The sequence below is a fragment of the Rhinolophus hipposideros genome (assembly GCF_964194185.1).
Source record: "Rhinolophus hipposideros genome assembly, chromosome: 2".
Classification (NCBI taxonomy): domain Eukaryota; kingdom Metazoa; phylum Chordata; class Mammalia; order Chiroptera; family Rhinolophidae; genus Rhinolophus; species Rhinolophus hipposideros.
In genome coordinates this window covers 39,192,262-39,219,510 of record NC_138048.1, presented here as the reverse complement: position 1 = coordinate 39,219,510, position 27,249 = coordinate 39,192,262, and the positions used below count along the sequence as shown (strand labels likewise).

Here is a 27,249-nt window from a genome sequence, read left to right as displayed (position 1 = left end):
GAAATAAGAAAATTAATTTCATGGCCTCACGGTTGAGGCATCATGATTTCAGAACCTCGTCATTTCAATTCATCAACACCAGCAGACTGATCATCCTAAGTCACAATTTTCATCCCACTGCTACCTAAATAAGGTCTACTACGAGTTGGGCATCCCTCTAAGCAAGGTGAGGTGATCAAAGCAGTTTTTCTAAAACTTTGCTGTGCACACAGATCACTTGGAGATTCTGCTAAAATGTAGATTTATCACTCAGTCAGTTTGAGAGTCTGAAATTCTGAATTTCTAACAAGCTCTCAAGTGATATCAAAGCTGCTGGTTCATGAACCACACTTTAAAACCGTAAGAGACTGAGAGTCGAAGGAAGGTGAGAAGAAGCACAACACTGTACATACACTAAGTTCACATTTCCAATAATATGAAGCTCAAATAACTCATCCTAACATTCAAGTTACTTTAACATGGTCCTACTCTATCTTCTAGTCTTTAATGATTGACTGTACTTTACATAAACCTTTTGAACAATCAACAAATTATTCAGTGATTCCATTAACAGTAAATGACCTCTCCCTTCCTTCCCCAGAGGACATCTGGCAATGTCTGGAGACATTCTAAGTTGTCACAACTAAGGGACTCCTACTAGCATCTAGTGACCATAGATGCTACTAGACAGCCTACAATGGACAGGATAGCTAAGCACAACAAAGAATTTCAGCCCCAAATTTCAACAATGCTAAAGTTGAAAAAATTCTGTCCCAATGTATATATATAGTTTTCTGTCTGCCTCTGTTGGCTCACTTACTCTCCCTATACTTCTTCCCCTTTTGACCACCTCAAACCTATCCACCATTCCAGAACTGGCTCACCTATTTTTTTTTTTTTTTGTACATACATTTCTAAACTATCAGGTTCACCGATCCATTCCATACCCTACTTAAATAACATTTAGTGTATGACTGCTATATACCAGGAACTCTTATAGTCTTTAGGGATATAATGTTAAATTTTAAAGAGCAGAGCTGCAGTCCACTACGTGTTTACAGTGAAGAAAATATATAATAAACAATATGGTAACTACTGCAATACAGGCATACTCAAGATACAATGGCAAAAGAGTAAAAAACAAAAACAAAAAACCATCAAACTACAGAGGAGCCGATTTTTCAAAATTGGCTTACAAAAGGCTATTGTATGACGAATAGAGACAGAAGGAAAAAGAAGGCAATCCAGGCAGAAGGAAAAAACACATGTGAAAACATAGGTGCTAACAGAACTACAAGTAGTTTATTATGATATTTGGACTTTGGGAGACAGGGAGCAAGGAATGAACCAGGTGAAGGTAAAGAAGTATGCATGAGTCTTGAGTTTTAAAACATTGAGTACCATATTAAGTTAGGGAAAATTACTAAAATTTTAAGCAAAAAAAGTTTATTCTCATGACCTCTCTCTTCCATATACAAACTATTTGTCTATTAGGTATTTTCTTGACACTGAATATTTTGTGATCTTTTTTATCCTGAAGGCCTGCACTTGAATTTTCAGATATTTATGCTATACCTTCCCATTAATACATTTCTCAAAAGGATCGATTTCATAAACGTAAGTTATATTTCCCCACAGCTCTCAGGACAGTGTCTTAAACATATAAAGTCCTAAAATATTTCATTTTATTTCTATTTTTACATAGTATCTCTCAATGTGAAAAAAATATATAACAAATTTGGACAAAATTGCTTTCCTGCATTCCAGACTCCGAAGTTACGCCATTAAATACTAGAGGCTGTGTACTTGTTTGGTTCTCTGGAAGCAGATACTGAGACCAAGCGAGGAGTGCAAAAGGCTTATTAAAGAGTAACATCTGGGAGAAAAGTGAAGAAAAAAGATTGTGTAGGGGAGCTATCAGCTGATCTGACAAAGTCACTGACAGGCAAAAGGTCAGATTTAGAGCAAAGACTGCCCCCATTAAAAAAGGCCCACTTTGGGGGAAATGGCTATGGTTGCTATAACTCCTTACTCCTGTTTCTATTATTCAAAAGTACTCACCAGTATTTCCAAATTGGTTTATCCTTCACTGTAAGTGGCTATCTTAGTGCTAATAAGTTCATTCTAAATTCCACCACAAACTTTAACAAAAAAAGACGTATCTTTCATTAACAGTAATACAGCCCAAGATTCAAATAGCTATGTAAATTCACAATAGCAGAAATAAAATTTGATTTGAAAAACAAACATGAGGTGTCAATGGCTCCAGAACAGTCCTTTAAAATACAGAAAAGCTATTTAAAGATGGTAATTTAATTAAAAGTTGAAAATTTGAGGGAAAATAATGAAACATTATTTTCAAAGAAACTCAGTAGTTAGTATTATAAATAAACAAAAACAATCTTTCATGAAAAAAGTAAAATAGCTAAGAACTACATAGTATTATATAGCTAGGTAGGTAGATACAGATAATACTTCAAGAGAACCTAGAATCAGACTTTTAAGACAGAACTTGAAAAATCATATTTGAATTAGTTTAAACCGAAATTTATATATAATTTCAATCATTTATATTCTTGAAAATACTTTTATTATAATCTTCGACTACCACCAAAATATATAATTCAAACATACTTACCTAATACAGTTACAGTTGTAGAGGACTGAGCATTTCCAAGTGGGAATGTAACAGCTTTACATATGTATTTTCCAGAATCAGAAAATCCTATGTTATGTAGAGTAATTGTTGCATCATTAAGAGAATAGTTTTTAAACAAGACTCTTCCCTGATATTCTCCTTGAACAGAGAATCCATATTGAGGATGATGAACCGCAACAGTCTGTGAACTTTTGCCATGGATCTTCTCCCATGAAATTTGTGTTATAGTTTCATTTACTTCAATCAAACACTTCAGGGAAACATTCTTTCCCCATACTGCTGTGACATGAGGCTCCACAATTATTGGTCCAGCTAAGGCACCTATTGGGGGAAAATAAAAAAGTACAGTTCTTAAAATGGAAAAATGTTATGCTAAAAATGATCAATCTAATCTCCCTCCCCTTCTGTTGCCCTCTCCCTCCCTTCCTCCCCTCCTGCAGGTACACACACAGACACGACTGAATAAAACGAAGACTGAAAAGTGCTAGATGTTCCTGAGGTTGGATGTAAGACACAAAGAGTGACTCTCAAAGAAAACAAGTAACCACCAACATGTGTTGCGGTGGAAAAAGCACTACAATGGGCCAAGACTAAGCTTGAAAGCGGATGTTTCCCCAGTCAAGCCTTCAGATGAGACCCCAGCCCTAGCTGACATCTTGTCTGCGGTCTTGTGAGAGACAAAAGCAAATGGACCCAGCTTAGCCATGTATGGATTACTGACCCAAAGAAACTGAGAGATAATAAATTTATGTTTTTCCAGCACTACTAAGTTTTACAGTAATTTGTTACTCAGTAATAGATAACTAACATATGTAGGATCTGTCAAACCAAAAATAGTACCAAAGTATCTTCTTCTGGAGGTTCCCTCTATCAAAAATCTCTCTCTCTCTGTCTCTCTGTCTCTCTCTCTGTCTCTCTCTCTCTCTCTGTCTCTCTCTCTCTCTCTCTCTCTCTCTCTCTATATATATATATATATATATATAAAACTTCATTTAAGATATACCAGAAAACATTAATTTAAAAAACACATAAATGTGAAATCATTTTTTTCCATTTCAGGAATGAAGGAAAAAAACGCCACAAGCAAAAGTTGAAATGATATTAAACTTCTTCCTTATAATACTAATGTCCTTCCTAAAAGCAGTGGACCAAATCTAAATCATTTTAAGGGAAATAAGGCTAATATTCACGAATACTAAAGTCAAGCAAGATGCTGCTCATCAACAAATATATTAAAAGATAAACAAGTCCTTGGAGAATTTACGACTCGTGTATTCTGACAAACTAAATACTCAAACTAAGAAGCAAACCATTATAAACACTCAAAAGTGGAAAGTATAAACAATACCTTTACAGTTTAGAGTTATGCCCCAATATTTTTAATTTAATACAAAAATGCAGAAGGGTATTACTTAAAAGATAATCAAGAAAAACATGCTTAAACATATTCAAACAGCTCTAAACAACAAAAATTTTACACTATATTATTTCTATGAGCACTTCTGAGAGAAAAAAACCCATAAATGAATGCATAAATATATAAATAAATAAGATAGACAGATACATAGATAAAGAGGGCAAACTATACCATCAAAGAGATGACTGAGAATGTTACAAAAAAAAGAACAATTCACACTGACTATACTTAACAGCTATGGAATAAAAAGTTTTGTGTTTTTTTTTTTTTAAAGCAATGCCCCCTAAAAGTACCAAGCCCCCATTATGCTTTCAAGTGTAGATAATTACTAATGTATTTTAGCAATCTATCATAAGTCTGGTACTAAATAAGAAAATATGGACAACGAAAGAGCAATTTATTAAAATGTTCATATATTATTACGAAATACTGCCCCGCTCTGTATTTAAAGAATAAGAACCATTAGCAGGATACTCCAAGAATGTAAGGATATTTTCAGACTATTCATTACACTGAAAGCTCACATGACTTTCTCATTTGATGCTGAAAAGACACTGAATAAAATTTAATGTTCGTTATCTGATTTTTTAAAAAATCTAACAACTGAAAAAAGGATTCTTAATAATAAAGTTGATTTTTCAAATCAGTGGCCATCACAATAAACTAGAAAAAAGGGGACTATTAAAGATCAAGAGAAGATGGTGTACTATCATTATCACTGTTCAACTGAGACTAAAACTTCCAATGCAAGGAGATGGGAAAAAGAAATGGAAGAAAAAGTATTAGAAAGGAACAGATAGACTCATTATTTGAAAAACTTATTACTTGAAAATCTAAGAAGGCCATAAAGGGCTACCAGACCTAATAATGTGGGTGCCTATAAAGAAAGCAAAATGTATACAAAATATAAAAGCAACAAGTTATAACAGGTGATAACCTTTACAAATTTATTGTGCAAAATGACTGAATATTTGCAAACCATTAATATTTAAAACACCTATGAATGAAGTTGTAAAGAGCCTATAAAACTGAGCGACTGACTTAAATAAATAAAAGATATGTCATGTTCAAGGATGAAAATACTTACCGTGTTTCCCTGAAAATAAGACCTAGCTAGACCATCAGCTCTAATGTATCTTTTGGAGCAAAAATTAATATAAGACCCGGTCTTATTTTAACATAAGACCGGGTCTTATTATAATATGATATGATATGATACAATATAATACCGAGTCTTATATAAGAACAGGTCTTATATTAATTTTTGCTCCAAAAGACGCATTAGAGCTGATGGTCTGGTTAGGTCTTATTTTTGGGGAAACACAGTAACACTATATGGATATCAAATCTCCCCATATTGGGCTGGCCCAGTGGCTCAGGCAGTTGGAGCTCCGTGCTCGTAACTCCAAAGGCTGCTGGTTCGATTCCCACATGGGCCAGTGGGCTCTCAACCACAAGGTTGCCGGTTCAACTCCTTGAATCCCGCAAGGGATGGTGGGCTCCGCACCCTGCAACTAAGGTTGAACACGTGAGCACCTTGAGCTGAGCTGCCTCCCAGATGGCTCAGCTGGTTCGCGGGCTCTCAACTACAAGGTTGCCAGTTCGATTCCTCAGTCCTGCAAGGGATGGTGGGCTGCGCCCCCTGCAACTACGATTGAACATGGCACCTTGAGCTGAGCTCCCGGATGGCTCAGTTGGTTGGAGTGCGTCCTCTCAACCACAAGGTTGCCGGTTCGACTCCCGCAATGGATGGTGGGCCGCGCCCCCTGCAACTGGCAACAGCGCGCCCTCCACAACTAAGACTGAAAGGACAACAACTTGAAACTGAATGGCACCCTCCACAACTAAAATTGAAAGGACAACTTGACTTGGAAAAAAATAAAGTCCTGGAAGTACACACTGTACCCCAATAAAGTCCAGTTCCCCTTCCCCAATAAAATCTTAAAAAAAAAAAAAATCTCCCCATATTAACACACAAATTCAATGCTATTGCAGTAAAAACCCTGAAAAAAAATTCTTGAAACTAGACTAGGGACAACAGCTGAGAAATATTTCAAAAACACAATGGTCCAGTAGGAGAGAGAAATAATATTAAAATAAAAAACTTACTATTAATATCTTAAAAATAATTCAAAGTACACAAACAGGCCAACATATATAATGGTATATGGTATATAATAAAGTTAATTTTGTATGAGTGGGGAAATAATGAATTAGCCAAGACATGCTAAAAGGATAAGAGCTAAATATTTGGAAATAGATCCCCATTTTACACTGAAAATACACATACATACACACACACACAGACACACACAGACTGAATATCTAAATGTAAAAAAATTGCCACATATGACTATACACCTACTGACAACAACTTTTTATATATTCTGGTTGATAACTAGTTATTCTTAGGGAATGGGATTACTGAGGATTAAAGAAAGAACCTTTACTTTTTACTTTGTGTTCTTATGTGATGTCACAATGACTTACAATAAGTAATTTTCACAATGAAAAGCAAACTAAAAATAAACAGAATTATCTGCCTCAGGTGGAGGTGGAGAAGAGATGGGCTAAAGGAAGCGTTATGGACTGAATGTTTGTGTCCCTCCAAAACCTGAATGTTGAAGCCCTAACCTCTATGGTATCTGGAGGTGGGGCCTTTGTGTAGTAATTCTATTTATATGAGGTCATAAGGGTGGGGACGCCATGCTGACATTAGAAAAGGAAGAGAAACTAGAGCTCTCTCTCTCCACCATATAGAACAAAGCCAGAGGCTGACTGTCTGCAAGTCAGGAAGAGGGTCCTCTCCAAGAATTTAATCTGCTTGTAGCTTGATCTTAGACTTCTCGGCCTCCAGAACTGTGAGAAATAAATGTCTTGTTTAAGCCAACCAGTCCATACTGCTTTGTTCTAGCAAATATCAGAATAATCTGGGATGGGTAGTGCTATTGTATCTTCTTGCAACCTGTAAGAACCACGGCCTAGTGGACCACCATTATTAAAAGGAGTTTGTGGAGATAGGAAAAAAGAAAATATGTGTCCACTGCATCAAAAATATTTTTAAAATAGTCTGCATTTACATGGAGAAAGCAGCTCTTAGCATAACAGCAAAGACAGGAAAATCATCAAGAAAAAGGTTGATAGATTTGACCAGAAAAACTAAGCCCCTAAACAAAGAGCTTGGGTAGATTTTTATAAAAAAAACAAACAAAACAAACAAAAACACAAACTATAATGGCTATTTTTAATGTGTTCAACTTTACTAGTAAACAAATATCGATGTAAACATCAGGTTTTTCTTCTTTGTTTGTTTTCATATCTAGGAGGTAATGAGTGATTTTTACTTTCTAATTTTTTTCTACAAAAATATCCTGAGTTATTACTAGTTGCTAAAGTAAATGATGATGTAAATTTTTTCTTGGTTCAACTCTTAAACCTTTGAGCAAGACTTTATACTACCCTTCAAGTATTTATAATTTGGCTCTCTGTTAGATTCCATAAGCTTCTACCAATGTGTCTCCTTTTCCGTAGTTTGGTTAGCCAGAGTTAGTTGCCATTGCTTGCAAACAGGAGTGTCTACTGCATTTCCAATCCTAAACTAAACCCAAAGTGTTTTTTAAAAACCACTACTGCGTAAGATTGTCCCCCACAGAATCTTAAAACCATAGAGAAACAGATTTTCTATGGTGATTCTTGGACCAAAATCAATGTCAGAATGCCTCACCACTTAAAGTCTCCCAAACATTGAACCTACTCCCTTCCCCCTCCTTTCCCGTATGAAGCGGAGTTTGACTGAAGAGCAGAATGTGTCCTGGGGGAACATAAATATTTATTACTAAAGACCTCCATTATTTGGAGCATGTTCTTCATTAATGGCGCTGTAAGCTTAGAATATAAAGAAGCTAAAGAACAGCAAAGGATTGAACCTTTCATATCTGGCAAGACCCTAAACTTGTCACAAGGTGTTCCTGGCTACTGCACCTTCTAGGGGCCCACGAAAAACATGGGAAAATCTGATACTCCATTTCTGTTCTGTGTGTCCTCTTGATTTATAACTGTTGTATCATTAGCCAATTAATTAAACTGAACTTATTATCTTTCAGAAAGAAGTGTTTTTCCACTATCTGTAGCTCTCATGAAAACACTACATCCATGAAAATAACAACAGCTTGGAGTTTTCATGTGTATCTGAATAGTCATTCAGTAAGGACTTAGAATGCCCAGAAGATACAAATCATCTGGAAATACATGTACTTAAAAATAAGCTTAGGGTGGCTGCTTAGCTCAGTTGGTTAGAGCGTGATGCTGATGGCACCAAAGATGACAGTTTGATCCCCGCATGGGCCACTAAAAACTGCGCTCTCCTTAATTAAAAAAAAAAAGAAGAAAGAAAACCAGCCTCTATTAAAATAAGCTTGTGACAGAAAAACAAAATATAATGACTCATGTGCTATAACTTCTATGGATTATTTACAAATAAAAACAAAAAGACTGGAGATTCATATTAGATAGAGATCACATTAAAGCGTTTGAAATGGAAGTATGAATAAATTGGCATCAGTTCACCTGCTTACCTCTCCCACTTCTAGCAATGAACCAAAGAGTAACAGAAGTCATCACAAATCTATCTTTAATACTATCCTTTTTGATACTATGATACTATCTTTTACTACATCTCACTCCTCAACCTATAGGAAAGGACAGGCATCTTGGACATTACAAGTTCCAAGATCTTTCAAATATTAGGATCTACAAAATAGGTATATGCAAATATTCTGCAAATGCAACATTTTTATTATATTCTGTGTTCAACTCCAAATAATACTTCCAAAGATCTCTACGGTATAGATCCTTTCAGAGTCTTCAATAATTTAGAATGTTTTGAAGCAACTGAAATAAGTATACATTTTCAAGAAACTAGCAAAATCACAGCATCTAGACATCTTCAACTATTTCAGCATACTTAAAACATTTTAGATGAATCAAATTTATTACCACATTCAATAATTCAAATTGTTTTAAATTGATAAATGTTAGTTATGTCAACTTTGAAAATGTAACAAAAATGTCTTTTCAACAAAATCACCAGAGACTAAAAACAGAAATACGTATAGAAGACTAGAGCCAAGTGAATTAAATAATAAAATGTGAAAACTATTTCTAAACTGCAAACTCAAATACTATTAAGAGTATGAAAGGATCTCTAACTCCCTGTCATGTTATGATTAGATAACTCTGTGATCACAGGAAATGCTATATTCTAAGGAGAAACTTCGACCACATTCCCCAAGAAAAGGCTGAAAGAACCCAGGGCATTCATTTATCAGTATGCATTAGGTACGTATTTTGTGCCAAGCACTGTTCTTCGTGCTGGGAACAGTACTGAACAGATATCCATATCTTCATGGAATTTACATTCTAATCAGAGAAACAAAATTAAGAAAATAAAAAGATATCAGAACTATGGAAGAAAATAAAGGAAGAGGAATAGGAATTACTTTAAGGTAGCATCATAGTTTTTTGATCTAAGAGTGATAAAAGAAGGCCTTTTTAAGAGGACACTGGAACAGACTTGAAAAAAGTGAAAGAGTGAGAAGAACCTCGCAATATCTCCAGAGTGAAGTGAGGAAAAATGGCAGGAGGTGAGCCCACAGAGGTAGCAGGGGACCAGACCACAGAGGTAATAGTTAAGATTTGGCTTTAATCCTGAATAAAATGGGAAACCCATAGAGAATTTGTAGCAGGAACATGGCATTCTAATGTACGTTTTAAAAGGATCACTGCTGTTGGGAATAGATAGGAGGAAGACAACGACTAAACCGAAGACACCAGGTATGAACTATTTTGTTAATGCAGGAGGGAGAAGATGGGGTGTGGAGCAGGGTAATTAAAGTGGTAGTGTTAAATTAGTAGTCAAATTCTGGATATACTGTATTTGAGAACAAGCAAACAGGATTTGCTGATGGAACAAAAAATTGTGTCTGAAAGAAACAGAGAAGACAAAATTACTCCAAAGTTTTTGGCCTGAAGCAAGTGGAATGATAGAGTCGCCATTTCCCAAAATTAGAACTAGCATGTGGAGCATTTTTAAGTGTTACAGGAGTTCTGAAGTGCAGTTTTGGACTTGCTAAGTTTGTGTTGCCTATTTCACAATCAAATGAATATGTTAGGAAAAAACAATACGTACATATATACATACATATATATATATACATATATATACACACACATATATATATACATATATATATATATATATATATATATATATATATATATATATAAAAATATACACACACTGTTTGGAGAAAGTGAACCGCAGATATATTTACAGTAATTAACATATAAAAGGTACATAAAGTCATGAGACTGAATGAAACCATCTATAGAGTATTAATAGAATAAAGACCAAGCAACCATGGTGCATTTAAACATTAAAGGTTTGGAAGTTGAGTAGAATTCAAAAAGGAAGATAGCAAAAGGATAGCCAGTGAAGAAGAAAGAATATCAAGAAACATCCTGCAATGTAAGTAAAGCAAATTCCTTGAAAAAAGAGGGCGATCAATTACTCCAAAAGCCGCTAATAGGTCAAAAAAAGGAAAGACTGATGGTAACCAATAAATTTAGCAACTGTGGTGAGGATAAAAGCCTGACTGGAATAGATGTATAATAGTATGGAGACTGATGCTTCTAGCCAAGGAGGAGTAACAGGATTTAGTCTCTTGCCTAAAACAATCATTTGATCAACAGGCAACAAAGGATACTGATACCTGACACACAAGGTGAGCCTGGTAATGACTGGCCTCAGCTTACCACCTGGAGTGGATATCAAGGCCTCAACACAGAGAGAATCTAAAGAGCCAGGCAACTGTGTATAGTGCTGCAATAAACATAGGGGTGCATAAATGTTTTCGAATTCGAGTTTTGGATTTCTCCGGATACCCAGGAGTGGAATTGCTGGGTCAGTTCCATTTTCAGATTTTTGAGATACCTCCATACTGTTTTCCATAGTGGCTGCACCAATCTGCAATCCCACCAACAGTGCACAAGCGTTCCCTTTTCTCCACATCTGCGCCAGCATTTGTTGTTTGTTGATTTATTGATGATAGCCATTTTGACTGGGGTGAGGTGGTATCTCATTGTGGTTTTTATTTGCAGTTCTCTGATGGTTAGGGAGGTTGAGCATTTCTTCATATGTCTGTTTGCCATCTGTATGTCCTCTTTAGAAAAATGTCTCTTCATGTCCTCTGCCCATTTTTTAATTGGGTTGTTTGTTTTTTTTTTGGAGTTGAGTGAGTTTTTTAATAAATTTGGGATATTAACCCCTTAATAAATTTGGGATATTAACCCCTTAACGGATATATCATTGGCAAATATCTTCTCCCATTCAGTAGGATCCCATTTTTGTTTTAATGATGGAAACAACCAAAATGCCCATCGGTAGAAGACTGGATTAAGAAACTGTGGTACATTTATACAATGGAGTATTACGCAGTCATAAAGAAGAATGAAATCTTACCATTTGCAACAACATGGATGGACCTAGAGAACATTATGCTAAGTGAAATAAGTCAGACAGAGAAAGATAAATACCATATGATCTCACTTATATGTGGAATCTAAAGAAAGACTAAACGAATGAACTAATCAGAAACAGTTTCAGAGACATAGAGGAAAAACTGAGGGTTGCTAGATGGGCGTGGGGGTGGGGATAAGGGGGAAGGTGAGGGGATTAGGAAACAGTCGATAACCACAATATAGCCACGGGGTTTTGAAAATTAATTTCGGGAATGTAATCAATAATGTTGTAAGGACTTTGTAGGGTATCCCATGGACACTTGTCTCATTAGGGAGACCACCTCAGGGATGATGTAGATGCCTGATCACTGCACCGTACACCTGAAGCCAAAGCTGAATAATAATGTCAACTATAATTATACATATATATGTATGTATGTATGTATGTATGTATGTGTATATATATATGTATATATATATATATATATATATATATATACACACAAGAAGTAGAGTACAGCATATGGAATAGAGACAGTGGAAATGTAACGGCTGTGTGCGATGTCAGAGGGGTAGTAGATGGGGGGTTATCACTGTGTGAGGGATATAAATGATAAATGTTTACCTATTACATTGTTTTGTACACCTGAAACTAAAAAAAATGTTAAAAAATATAAAAAAATAAAAATAATAAAAAAAGAGCTAGGCAGTCTCCCTGAGTTCTATCCAACACTGCACCTAAGGTTCTAGCCAACACAATCAGGCAAAAAAAAAAAAAAAGCATCCAGATTACAAAACAGTAAAATTGTCTTTACTTACATAAAAATAATCATCTGTGTAGAAAATGTGATGGAATCTACAAAAAAAACCCCAAAAACTACTATAATAAGTGTTTAGCAAGGACAGTAGTAGTCCTTACGTAGTACCCAAGATCAATATACAAAAATTAATTGAATTTCTATGTATTACCAATAGAAAATTGGAGGAAAAAAACCAGTGTAGAATAGCACCACACACACAAAAAGATGAAACAGGGATAAATCTGACAAAGGCTATGAAAAACCTGTACAGTTAAAACTATCTTTTTATTTGCTGAGGAAAATTAAAGACCTCCAAAAATGGAAAGATATACTTTGTTCATAGATTAGAAGAGTCAACATGTTTACAATGTTCATTCTCTCTAAATTGATCTAGAGATTCAACACATTCCCAAAAAAATCCAGTCAGACATTTTAGAATAATTGCCCTGCTGTTTCTGAGATTCATATGGAAATTCAAACATAACATTGTGATGATGGGTTGTAAAATGTTTCTTAGATATGTTACCAAAAGCACAATCAGTGGATTTTCTCAAAATTAAAATTTTCTGCTCTTCAACGTGAAAAAAAAAAAAAAATCTGTGCAAAACATATCTGATAAAGAACTTATATCTGATAAACAACTTGAATCCAAAATACATAGAGAACTCTCAAAACTCTTTAAAAAGAAAACAAGGAAGCCAAAATAAAAATAAGCAAAAGATCTGAACAGACATATCACAAAATAGCATATGAAAAGATGTTCAACATCATTAGGGAAATGCAAATTAAGAACACAAAAATATACCAAGACACATCCATTATAGTAGCTAAAATTAAAAAGAGTTATAAGTGGGGCCGGCCCGGTGGCTCAGGCGGTTGGAGCTCCATGCTCCTAACTCCGAAGGCTGCCGGTTCAATTCCCACATGGGCCAGTGGGCTCTCAACCACAAGGTTGCCGGTTCAACTCCTGGAGTCCCACAAGGGATGGTGGGCTGCGCCCCCTGTAACTAATAACGGCAACTGGACCTGGAACTGAGCTGCACCCTCCACAACTAAGACTGAAAGGACAACAACTTGAAGCTGAACAGCACCCTCCACAACTAAGATTGAAAGGACAACAACTTGACTTGGAAAAAAGTCCTGGAAGTACACACTGTTCCCCAATAAAGTCCTGTTCCCCTTCCCCAATCAAATCTTTAAAAAAAAAAAAAAAGACTGATAAGTATTAGAGATAATGTGGAGGAACTGAAACTCTCCTACATTGCTGGTTGAACTATAAAATTGTACCACACTGGAAGTTTCTTTTTATAAAGTTAAACACAAACACACCATATTATCCACCCATTTCAATGTTTATTCATTAGAAAAAAGAGCATGTGTCTATACAAAGACTTATACACAAATGTTCACCGCAGCTTTATCTGCAATAGCCAAAAACTGGAACCAACCTAAATGTCCACCAACAGGTAAATGAATAAAGAAATGATGGTATACCCATACAATGAAATACTACTCGGCAATAAAAAGAAATACCCAACTATGAGTAGACGAAATCTTCTTCAACTTGATAAAGAACATCTATTTTAAAAAGGTACAGCTAACATCATACTTAATAGTGAGAAACGAGAAGCTTTTCGAGTAAAATCAGGGACAAGCAAAAACATCCCCTCTCTTGTATCTTTTCGACATCATACTGGAAGTTCTAGCTAATAAAATTAGAAAAGGAAATAAAAGGTATACTGATTGGGAAGGAAAATAAAATTTTGTTCACAGATGACATGCTGGTCTATGTAGAAAATCAGAGAGAATTGACAAAAAAAAACTCCTCAAACTAATAAGTGATTATAGCAAGGTTGCAGTATACAATCGCTTTCATATATACTATCAATGAACAAGTAGAATTTGCAATAAAAACAACAACATTGTTTACATTAGTACCCCAAAATTAAGTATTTAGGTATCAATCTAGCAAAATATGTACAAGATCTACATAAGAAAAACTGACACATGATCAAAGAAATCAAAGAACTAAATAAATGCAGACATTCCATGTTCAAGGATAGAAGATTCAATATTGTCATAATGTCAATTCTTCCCAACTTGATCTACAGATTCAATACAATCCCAGTCAAAATCTCAGCAAGTTACTTTGTGGATATAACAAACTGATTCTAAAAATGTATATGGAGAAACAAAAGACCCACAATAGTCAACACGATATCTACGAAGAACAAAGTCAAGAGTACTGACACTATCTGACTTCAAGACTTACTTCAAAAAGCAATCAAAACAGTGCAGCATTGGCTGAAGAATAGACAAATAGATTGATGAAGCAGAGTCCAGAAATAGATTCACGTAACTATAGTCAACTGATCTTTGACAAAGGAGCAAAGACAATATAATGGAGCAAAGAGTCTTTTAAACAAATAATACTGTAACTAGACATACATATGCAAAAATAGACACAGACCATACATCCTTCACAAAAATTAACTCGAAATTGATCACTGGCCTAAATGTAAAACAGAAAACTTTAAAACTCCTAGAAGGTAACATAAGAAAAAATCTAGATGACTTTGGGTATGGCAATGACTTTTTAGATACAACACCAAATACATGATCCATGAAATAAATAATAGATAAGCTAGACAACACCAAAATTAAAATTTCTGCTCTGCAAAAGACAGTATCAAAAGAATAAGACAAGCTACAGACTAGGAGAAAATGTTTGCAAAAGACATATCTAATAAAGGACCATTATCCAAAATATGATTTTTAAAACTCAACAATAAGAAAACAAACCCAATAAAAAAACGGGCTAAACTGCATTCCACTGTGTGTATATAACATTGACAACAACATGGATGGATCTTGAGATTATGCTAAGCAAAATAAGTCAGACAGAAAACGTCAAGACCCATATGACTTCACTCATATGTGGGATATAAAACTGAAAGCAAGAAAGGAACAAGACAAAGAAACAAAAACTCATAGACAGACAACAGTTTAGTGGTTACCAAAAGGTAAGGCGGGGAAGGGAATGACAGAAGGAAAAGTGGATCAAATATATCGTGACGGAAGGAGAACTGACTCTGGGTGGTGAATATACAACGTGATATATAGATGATGTATTGTAGAAATGTACACTTGAGACCTATATAATCTTACTAACGTCACCCCAATAAGTTTAATAAAAATTAACTAATTTAAAAAAATGGGTCAAAAACCTGGACACCTTACCAAAGAAAATATATAAAGAGTGAATTTAAGTATATGAAAAGATGCTCGGGTCACGTTATTAAGAAATTGCAAATTAAAACAACAATGCAGTACCATTACACACCTATCAGAATGGCTAAAATCCAAACATTGCCAAAACCAAATGCTGACAAGAATGTGGAACAAAAGGAACTCTCATTCATTGCTAGTGTTAATGAAAAATGGTACAGCCACTTTGGAAGACAGTTTGGCAGTTTCTTACAACATTAAACATAGTCTTACCATAAGACTCGGCAATTGTTCCCCTTAATATTTGCCCAAATGAGTAGAAAAATTATGTCCACACAGAAACCAGCACATGGATGTTTACAGCAACTTTATTCAGCAATTGCCAAAACTTGGAAGCAACCAAGGTGTCCTTCTACAGGTGAATGGATAAATTGTGGTACATCCAAAGGAGTATTACTCAATGCTATAAAAAAATGAGCTATTAAGCCACAAAAAGACATAAAGGAATCTTAAAATCACATTAAGTTAAAAAAGCTACTCGGTAAAGGCTACATGCTGAATGATTCCAACTATATGATATTCTGGAAAAGACAAAACTAAAAAACAAAAAGATTAGTGGTTGCCATGGGTCAGAGAGGAGGGAGAAATGAACAAGTGGAGCACAGGGAAGTTTAAGGGCAGTGAAACTACTCTGTAGGATACTATAGTTGGCAGATGCTTGTCATTCCACATTGGACAAGACCCACAGAACGTACAACACCAAGAGTAAACTGTACTGTAAACTATGGCCTTTGGGTGATAAGATGTGTCAATGAGGTTCATCAATTACAACAAATGTCCCACTTTGGTAGGGGATGCCGATCTGTTGGCTATGGCAGGGGAGGGGAAGATGTGTGGGAGGGGCCCCAGGGGTATATGGAAACTCTGTACTTTCCATTCAGTTTTCCTGTGAACTAAAACTGCTCTAAAATTGTAAAAGGGATTTTACTCATATAACCAAATTCTACTCAGCAACAAACGGCATTAAACTGATACATGCAACATAGATGAATTTCAAAATAATTATGCTAAAAGAAGACAGAAAAACAGTATACAGAGTATGATTCCATTTATACAAAACTCTACAAAATGCAAACTACTTTATAGTGACAGAAAGCAGGTCAGTGCTTGCTTGGAGGAAAGGAGTAGAAAGGGATGAGGGACGATTTACAGAGAACATAAGGAAACTCTGGGGGTGATGGGTAACATTCACGATCTTCATTATGGTGATGATTTAACAGGTGTACACCTCTGTTAAAACTTATCAAATTGCACATCTTATACATGTGCAGCTTACGATATGTCACTTATACCCAGTAAATGTTTTATAAAAAAACTGAAAATAGAAGAGGGATTAGAGCATTTAGTATACATTAATAGGTAACTTTTGTTACAATTTTCACTACAAAGGCATGCAGAGATTAGACAGTAGCTCAAAAGAGACGATGGGTCAAGAGAATGTTTTGTTTTTACGGAAGATACAGCATATTTTTAAGCTGATTAAAACTACTGAAAAGACACGTTTATGAGACAACAGATGGGACAATTGTTACAGTGGTATCTTTGAGAAGAGGAGACAGTGTGGTACAGGATTAGAAGGGATACTATTGGCTATTCATTGTGCACCCATTGTAGCAGGCAGAGTCTACTAGTACAGACAGGCAGGTTGGTATATATGGTAGTGAAAGGTGTTTTCTGATTACTGTAGCCTCCAACACACACATTCTCTCTCTCTCTCTCTCTCTCTCTCTCTCTCTCTCTCTCTCTCTCTCTCTCTCTCTCTCTCTCTCTCTCTCTCTGGATTCACTTTCTGCCGTTTCAGTTACCTTCAATCAACCAAGATCCGAAAATACTAAATGGAAGATTCCAGAAATAAACAATTCATAAGTTTTAAACTGTGCACTGTTCTGAATAGCATGATGAAATCCTATGCTGTCTCACGCCATCCAGCCCAGGACGTGAAGCCTGCCTTTGCCCAGCATACCAGCTCTGTGTACACTACCCGTACGTCACTTAGCAGCCGACTGTTGCAGTATCGCAGTGCTTGTGTTCAAATAATCCTTATTTTACTTAATAATGGCCCCAAAGTTATCACCTGACTTTTATTATAGTATATTATTATAACTTTTACTTTGTTATTAGGTATTGTTAATCTCTTCCTGTGCCTAATTTATAAATTAAAGTTTATCACATGTGTATAAATAGGAAAAAACATAGCATATATAGGGTTTGGTACTATCCATGGTTTCAGGCATCCACTGGGGGTCTTGGAATGCACACCAGTGATTAAGGGGAAAGTACTCTAATAAGAGACAAGGCCATTTACCATAGTCCAGAGGATCAAGGAAAGCTTTGCAACAGGTGGTATTTAAGATGTGCTTGGAATTCTAAGACTTTCATAGGCTAGGAAAACCATCCCAGGCTAAGTACAGACCTACTATGAGGCCAAAATATGGAAATAACATTGGAAAGAAGGCTTAATCCACAGTGGGTAAAAGGCAGTAATCAGAAACGACACAGCAGAGAACTAGAACTAGTCCTCCAGTTATCCTGACACAGCACTGAACACTACCTAGAACAGAACCATCGCAGCCACTAGCCACAGGTGGCTACTATTTAAATTTATTAAAATTAAATTTGAAATTCAGGTTTTCGGTTACACTAGCCGTATGTCAAGTGCTTAACTGACACATGCAGCAAGTGACGTTAGGACTAAGGAGTGCAGATTACGTTTCTTCATTACACAAAGTTCTACATACAGAAACTCTAGAACCGAAGTTCAATAAAGGTTAACTTTTCTAATTACAGCTCTAGAGTTTTCTATAAAGCAAAAAAATCATCCTCAAAGAGGTAAGTTTCAAAAGTTCAGATTACTACAATGATTTATAAGTAACCAACACAAGGAATAAAAGATACGAGATCACATATATCTACTACAATATCTCCTATACATTAAATATAGATTCCATCCCATTGTATCATTTCTACTAATCTTTAGCAATTTCAGCCTTTATAAAAATGATGTTTCTAAAATGTCGTTTCTACCATCTATTCTCAACCAGTACCTTTTAATTTCAAATAAAAAAAATATCCTGATTTAACTAGCCAATGTAAATAAAGGTTCTCTTCAGCTGAATTTAAACTTAAAAACACAATTCCTTCATATTTTCAGAACAGAAGCACAAAATCTTACATCAGGAAGAGAATTTACAGGGCACCTACGTAATCTCGTTTTATAGTGACAGTGAAACGATTTGTTTTTATTTTCTGCCAGTGGCAAAACACAGTCTATGGGCTTCAAAACGTAATCTTTCAACTCCATCATGCTAAGTACATTATGAAGAAATTCTAAATATTTCACAGAAAGAACACCTAGAAAGACTATTAGTTGGGATGTTCAAAAGCTCAGTAATTTTTCAAAATAAAAAGGTGAAGGGGGACTGTAGTTCTTAAGTCAGGACTACTTCCAGCAGAGGTGAAATGTATGGCAGAATGAAATTTCATAGCAATTACTAAGAATTTCTCTTTCAATTTCCATCTCCACTTGTGAAACTGTGCCAAATTTTAAACAATGAAATTGTTTAAATGAATTTATGAGTTGTAATCATAATAAAATGTATCCCCCCCCAATACTATAGTAACTGTATTATCTTAGGCTTTACTATTATTCTAACATTAAAATTTATCATCAACAGTAACCAATTTTCAACCAAAGAAAGTTTTTTAATCATACGAATGAATTTGCTTCCGATTCTTTAATTTATTTTAACCTTATTTTAACAAATACATAAAAACCGAAGGCCTATGAGCATATAAATCTTCTCAGATGAAGCAGACATTTTAAAGAACTAATGCTTTGGAGACACTAATGTAATATCAATTCTCAAAAATGATAGCCTATAATGACCCACATAAAATGTATACACATATTTATACAATATGCATTCATTAATAATCCAAAAGTCAATCTCAAACTTAACTGTTTTAAAAGAGTTATCTCTAAACAAATACATGGAGCTAATGGTTCAGCAGTATGATACTTCTCAGACCCAAGAATGAGACTTAAAATTGTGAGTGGAACAGGGTGGGATAAAAAAGAGAACTTTGGAGCTAGACTAACCTAGATTCAAGAACACACAGACCTCTAAATTACTGCCAGTATGACCCTGGGTATTTGAAAGCCTGTTTTATCATCTATAAAATGGGACTATTATCACTTAATAAGGTTTCAGTGAAAATTAACAAAAAATTCAAACACTGGAGTGTGCTCTGACTAAGCACTGAAGGAAGAACTGCTAGAAGAATTGCTTGATGTCCAGTTGAAGCCAAAGCCTGATTCTGTAGTGGCGCCAATCTCATGGTTACATGATTTTCTTCCCCTCTCCAAACACCACTAGTAGAAGAGAGGTAACTACAAAGAATTTGTACAGCTGGACTAATTTAGAGTTAAGATTTTGCAAGGCTGGTGTAACTGAAAGACATTTGGGATTAGACAGAACAAGACAAATCTAGGTTGAAAAAAATAGTGAACTAATATGGACAAAATATAGTATGTATGGCACATAGTAAGAGTGCAAATAATGACTGAGTTTTATTTACTGAATATTAAGTACTAGGTACTGTAAGGTAGAAAACAGTAATAGTCTGAGATTTCTAAAAGCTGAGAATCTAGAAAAGACATACAAGAATGTTATGGGTAGAGTGACCATATAACTTGTCATCCAAGCCAAAACATTTTTTAGAGTGAAAGGGTAGTGGAGGAGCATTATTGATAATTATGCCAAAATAACAGTCGTAAACCTAGACATTCCAAGGCAAAATGGAACATATGACTCTTATAGAGACACCCTAGCTAAGGGTACAGACATACAGAGATTCAGGAGAAGGAATGTGAGAAGTGTGTTAAAAGCTCCATTGAGAAAGCAAAATTTTCCTTCAGCTAAGCCTAAACTAGCGATTCTAATTTTATTTGGGTAAATTTGTGGAAGAATAGTGAAATGTAAGCGAGATCATGGGCAAGTTGAGTTTTTCGAAGCAGAGAAAGCACAAAGAACAAAAGTGAAGAAATTTACAGAAACAGAAAATGCAAGGAAAGTTTGGAAGAAGTCAAGAAAATCCAAGTATTGATAACAGAATAACAAAGGTGAAGCCAGAAATGCAAATTCTTAATTCAGTTTGTTTGCACATTCATTTTTTTCACTAACACTTACTTAACACCTACCTGAATCAGCTAGGCTTTTGCTGTGGAGGAGAAGGAGAAGGTATGTTCCTTACCCTTCAAGAGCTTACAGCCAAATCACGGAAACTATAAATAAGCAAGAAGGAAACAATAAGTAATATCGTAGAGTGAAAATATAGGAAGCCAAAAAAATGAGCAGGAGAATTAAGAAAATTCTTCTAGCAGAAGTTCACATATTATAGTTCAAAAAACGAAAGCACAGATGCAGAAAAAACAATTAGAAGGTGTGAACATTCCATTTTTTGGAAAAAGGGTCTTTGCACATCTAATTAAAGATCTTGGGATGAGAACATACTGGATTATGCAGATGGGTCCTAAATCCAATGACAAGTGTTCTTATAAACGACACACAAAGGAAAGACAGAGAAGGCCATGTAAAGACACAGGCAGAGAATTGAGTTATGCACTCACGAATCAAAGAACAACATTGATAGCCCCGAGAAGCAGAAGACTCAAAGGATAGAGCTTTCTGGAAGAAATGTGGCCCAGCTGACATGGGACTTGGGACTTCTATATTCCAAAACTGTGAGAGAATAAATTTGTTGTTTTAAGCCACCATGTTGTTTATGGAAATTTGGTAATTTGTTCCGGTGGCTCTAGGAAACCTCTATAAGAGAGGCTCTAGGTGCCTCTATAGGAGGCATGAGAGAATAAATGCCCAGAACAAGAGTAATGACAATATAAATGGAAACAAGGAAGATGTTTAGACTTACAGACCACTCAAAAGTCCCAGAATCACTGTGCTGATTTAGAAGTATTTTCCCTCTCTGTTCCAAATCCAGAGAAAAATTTTACAGACTAAGACCAAAGAAAAGCACAATTATAACCTCAATAAGTCTCAGAGTCCTCGTCTAGAGAAGGAAAAATCTGGATTAGAAAAGTGGTTTCAAATTGTTCTCCAGTTCCAATTCTAATAATGTAAGTTAAGGAAGAGGTGGGTAAAAAGTACACGAGAGAATTTCAAAGGACAGTGCTTAGAACTTCTACTAGAGCAGCTTCACTTTTGTACGTGTAAAACTGTTCAGGGGGGAAGAGTACTGGGAAGAAGGAGGCTGAATATTACTAGACTAGATGTTTACTCGTTTTCAGCAATGTTTGGCAATTTGTCCTTTCGTCTGCATTCTGTGCAAAAGATGGTCAAACCCAAGAAATTTATGCTATAATTCACTCTACTCTCTTCCACCAAAATTTCCATAAAAATCATCTCAGCAGCAAATATTTGTTATCCTTTGAATCCGGGTAAGTTCTTCAATATGGCATTCAATACAGCAAGCAATCTGCGAAAAAGTTTTGGGGTTCCATTGACTCCAAGATGCATATTTTTCCACATCTCTAAAACTGGGGTACAGGTAGCCTGAGCATATGCCAACTTCCTTGTTATGCCTGATGGTGTTGACTGATGGCATGAAACCCTATAACCTATGAACTTTAAATCAAACGACCATATGTTCCACTAATTCCTTCTGGCAGGATCAGGATAGCGCCAGAATAAAAAGTTTCAGTATGGATATTAGAGGCTTTTCAGAAAAATCTCAGACATGGTCTTTTGTGTAGTAAAGAGTTACCACAGCAAGCCTAACCTGCTATCTTTGAAAAGGCCTTTTTACAATGATAGCCTTTGGCTGGTGGTAGGGACCTTAGATATTGAGAAAGTTCTCACCATTAATTGGTAACAGTGGCTCATTGTGCTTATACTATTTATACAAACCATATGGTTTATGATGAATACCTACTTTCCTTCTGGGAATCTAGAATTTGGGTATGCGCTAGGCAGGGAGTGCCTATGTGATCAGCCCGCAATAAAAACCAGAGTTTCTAACGAACTTCCATGGTTGGCAACATTTCGTTCAGGTTGTCAGGAGTCATTCCTGGGGGAAGTGTGTCCTGTGTGACTCCACTGGAAAGGGATTCTGGAAGCTTGTGCCTGGTTTCCCCCAGACTTTGCCTCATGCCCCTTTGCTGACTGTGGGAGCTTTCGTTGTAATAAATCATAGCCTTGAATACAACCATATGCTGAGTCCTGTGAGTCTTCTTAGAGAATTCCTGAATCTAAGGGTGATCTAGGGGACTGTATAACACATCTTTTAAGAAGACAGCATTAAAGAGCTCCTCAAGGCACAGGAGGCAAAAAACAATACGAAGAAGTAGGGCTCTGAATGTGAAGAAGTAACAGGGACACCTTAAACATTTTTCCACTTATATTTTGCTTTTCATGTATGCACACAATTTATGGTAATTAAAAAAAATATGCCTATGACTACAATGTTGATAAGAATGAAATAAAAGTCCAATAAGTATAAAATAAGTCAATACATATAAAATAAAAATTCTAAGTTATAGGAAAGCAGTTTGTGTTTTTCTTCCTTAATAGTATGTAAAATCATAATGTATCTCTTAATGGCCTCTCATATTTGATGAAATATGGTTAATTGTCAAAATCTGATATCCTAAAGCAGTAAATAAGCATCTACAGAACAAGTATCACATAAATCAGAAGTCAATACAAGTTATGATGTTCAAAAAGCCGACTACTAGAGATTTAAAAAGAATTACATTTATGTGGTTTCTACATTCTATACATTTTCTAAATATTTCAACTAAACGTTTTATTTACACGGATCTCTACTTCTCAGTTTCTAGAAAATCATTTATACATGCATTTCTCATTTCATTTGGCTTAAGAGTTATACAAAATACATAATACTTAGCTTCTAATAGTATGTCTGAACTTTAAAGTAACTTTAAGCTATGGAGATGTACATGTTATCAATTCATTGTCTCTCAACTCCAAATAAACCTTCCATATATGCTGTGTGGTAAGTGAAATGACTTTAAATATTTCTCCTTTAATGTGAACATGGTGTTAAGATTTCTCAGATAATGCTATAAGGGTAGTGCAGAAGGAAGACACTCTCCTTCCATGTCCAATGCAGACAGACTAGGAGTCAACAGTGTGAGTGAGAATATCAGGCAGAACCAGCCACGGGCCTAAGACTCAGTCCCTTTACAACCTTGAAGCCTTGGCCTGGCAATAACTATTCCTCAGTCCTCACAACACAAAAACAAAGATCCCATGCAGCCCAAATGCTCTTGAAGGTCTACTGCCCCCACTAGCACCAAATTCAAGCTACACATTCATCCACCACCTGCACTCCCAGAAGATACATTATTCCTTGCCTAATAACTCCAAACCAGTTCCAGCCTCCTCTCGTATCAGGTGACCTCAAATATACCTTCTCAACAAAGTCTGAACCTCTCCCAAGTCTGTACTTCCATGGGTACCACATTATAAAAAAAGAAAAAAAAATCATATGATCATCTCAAAATTAAGATAATCATTTGATAAAATTAAACATCATTCATGACAAACATTCTTAGCAAATTAGAACTAGAAACTCCTAATCTGATTTTAAAAAGGGTTCTATTAAAAAAGCTACAGTAAACATACTTAATTTTGAAATGCTGAACACTTTTTTACCTCTGAGATTAGGAATGAGACAATGATGCCTGCAGTCTCCACTTTAATTCAACATCACAGTGGACATCCTAATCAGTGCAATCAGTAAAGAAAAAGAAAAAAAAATTGTGTGAGGATTGGAGAAAAATAAGATTTTTGTTATTCACAGATGGTATGACTGTATACCTGGAAAATCCAAAAGATTCAGCAAAGTATGAGAAGAAAATAAAGTCAGCAAGATCTCTGGATATAAGGTCATGATACCAAAATAAACTGTATTTTTATATGTCGAAAACAATTAGTAACATTTTGAAATCTATAAACTATGATTAAATTTAATCTAAAATATACAGACCACTAAAATGCAAGACCACTAGACACAGAAAAAAAAACACAAAGTTTTATGAAAGATAAAGAAAACTTCAGTAAATGGAGAGGTAAACCAGGTTTATGGATTGGAAGTAGGGTTTCCAGGCAGGAATTCCCACCTGTTCTCAGGAATTTTCTTCGCTTTTCCCGTTCTTGAATCCTGAGAAAAGTTGGTCGGGAAATTGGGAAAATCGGCTCCTTGAATCCAGGTGGTTGGTAGTAACGGCCATCACTTTGTGGAAATGATTCATTATGGAGAACAGAAAACAGTTTATATCTCGGGAATGGGAAAGTGAAAAAAATTCCTGAGAATGGGTGGGAATTCCCACCTGGAAACCCTAATTGCAAGATTCAATACTATAAAGATGTCAATTTAGCCCTACATTAATTCATACAGATTTAATGTGCTCATAATAGACACCCCAGGTTTTTTGTGGAAATTGATAAACTGCTACTAAAATTGATATGGAAAAGAAAAGGTCCACCAAGAGTAGCCATGATAAACTTGAACGGGTGGCCTTCCTCTACCCAATGCCAGGATACATTATAAAGCTATGAGACATTGTGATACTTGTGCAGATAGTAAAATGGACCAAAGGAAAAAAGGAGAGAGTCCAAAAATAAATGCAAGCATATATGGCTACTTAATTTATTACAAATGCAGCACTGCACAGTGGAGGGTCTTTTCCATAAAAAGTGATGACTGACGAAACAGTGATAGGATTAAAAATATGAACCTTATTAATAATCACAAAAATAAATTCTAGATGTATCTATCACAGTAAAGGCAAAATAAAAAAGCTCTAGAGACACAGACAATAATTTAGTGGTTACCAGAGGGTAAGGGGGTCGGGGGTGGGTGATGAGGGTAAAGAGGATCAAATATATGGTGATGGAAGGAGAACTGACTCTGGGTGGTGAACACACAATGGGATTTATAGACGATGTAATACAGAATTGTACACCTGAAATCTATGTAAATTTACTAACAATTGTCACCCCAATAAAATTAATTAAAAAAAAAAAAAAGCTCTAGAGAAAAAGTTTTCATCATGGTGTACTAGAGAAAGATTTTGTAAATAAGAAATAACTCTAAAGAAAAAGACTGGTTTTGACTTACATGGATAGATATTAAAGAACTTCTATTCATCTATAGATAACCACTGATAAAGTGAAAAGGCTCGAGTGGAAGAAGATATTTGCAATACATATAACTGGCAAAGGGTTCATACCTAGCATACATCAACAACTCCTACAAAGCCATAAAAAGACTAAAGACAATCAAACTGAATAAAATGGGGAGAGAATTAACAGTCACTTCACAAGAGAATATTCAAATGAACCATAATCCTTAGAACTCTGCCATCAAGCAAACACAAATTACAATCAGTGTTATACCATTAATACTGATCAGAATGGTTAAAAGAAAAATACTGATATTATAAAGGGATGATGAGGATGTAGAGCAACTGAAACTCTTATAAACTATTGATGGGAAGTACAAACTGTTATAGGCACTGGAAAACTTTTTCAATAAAACCATGCATAAAAGGAACCAGCAATTCCACCACCAAAAGTGAGGTCCAATGATGTTCACAGCAGTACTATTCATAAACGCCTCGAAATGAAAATAATCCAAATGCCTGACCAAAATTATGGATTAGTCATGAAACCAAACACTGTACAGTGGTGTTAAAAAAAGAAAAAAACAAACTAGTGCTACATGCAACAACATGGATGAATCTCACAATATCAATGAAGATACATGAAGTTCAAAACAGGTTAATTTATGATGTCAGAAGTCAGAACTGTGGTTATTACTGGGAAAGAGAGAAGGATTTGTGATTGGAAAGGAGTGTGAGAGAGGCTTCTGGAGTGCTGGTAAAGGTTTATTTCTTGACCAGGGTGATGGCTTCATGGATATGCTCACTTTGTAATAGTTCATCCAACTGCACACTTACGTACCATGAATATTTTTCTGTATATATACAGTGTATGTCAATAAAAAAGTTTTAAATTTCATGAATCCAAATCTTGTTCAAACCAGCTCATACCACACATCTTCAAATGCTGTTTTATTTACCTGGAACACTGACTTGAATCAAGCCTCAAATCTCACAGTTAACAGTCAAATCCCAAATCATTATCTCTTTGTTATGAGTTATGTCCCCCTTTAAACATAAATTGGAGCCCTAACTCCAAGCACCTGTTAACGTGACCTTATTTGGAAAAACAGTCTTTGCAGATGTACTTAAGATGTAAGTTAAGGTCATACTGGAGTACAGTGGGCTCAATGCATATGACTGCAGTCCTTACTAGGGGAAGCTGCCATGACGAAACACACGGGGAGAACACCATGTGACAACACAGGCAGAGATGTGATGATGCAGCTGCAATTCAAGGAACGCAGTGGACTGACAGTCACAACCAGAAGCTAGGAAGATGCAAGGAAGGATTCTACCCAAAGTCTCAGAGAAAGCATGGTCTGCTGACATCTCGATTTCAAACCTCTAGGCTGCAGAACTATGAGAATTAAGTTCTGCT

The 27,249-nt window shown here is 35.6% G+C and overlaps 1 protein-coding gene across 2 annotated transcripts in view; it reads right to left on the bottom strand.

Annotated features, from left to right (window-relative positions):
- NECTIN3 (nectin cell adhesion molecule 3) overlaps nucleotides 1-27,249 on the bottom strand; it is a 116,266-nt gene that overhangs the window by 76,631 nt on the left and 12,386 nt on the right. For both annotated transcript variants that reach the window (XM_081076673.1, XM_081076672.1), the window contains exon 2: nucleotides 2,618-2,959. In XM_081076673.1, coding sequence (XP_080932799.1) covers nucleotides 2,618-2,959 — 342 coding nt within the window. The remainder of the gene's footprint in view (nucleotides 1-2,617; nucleotides 2,960-27,249) is intronic.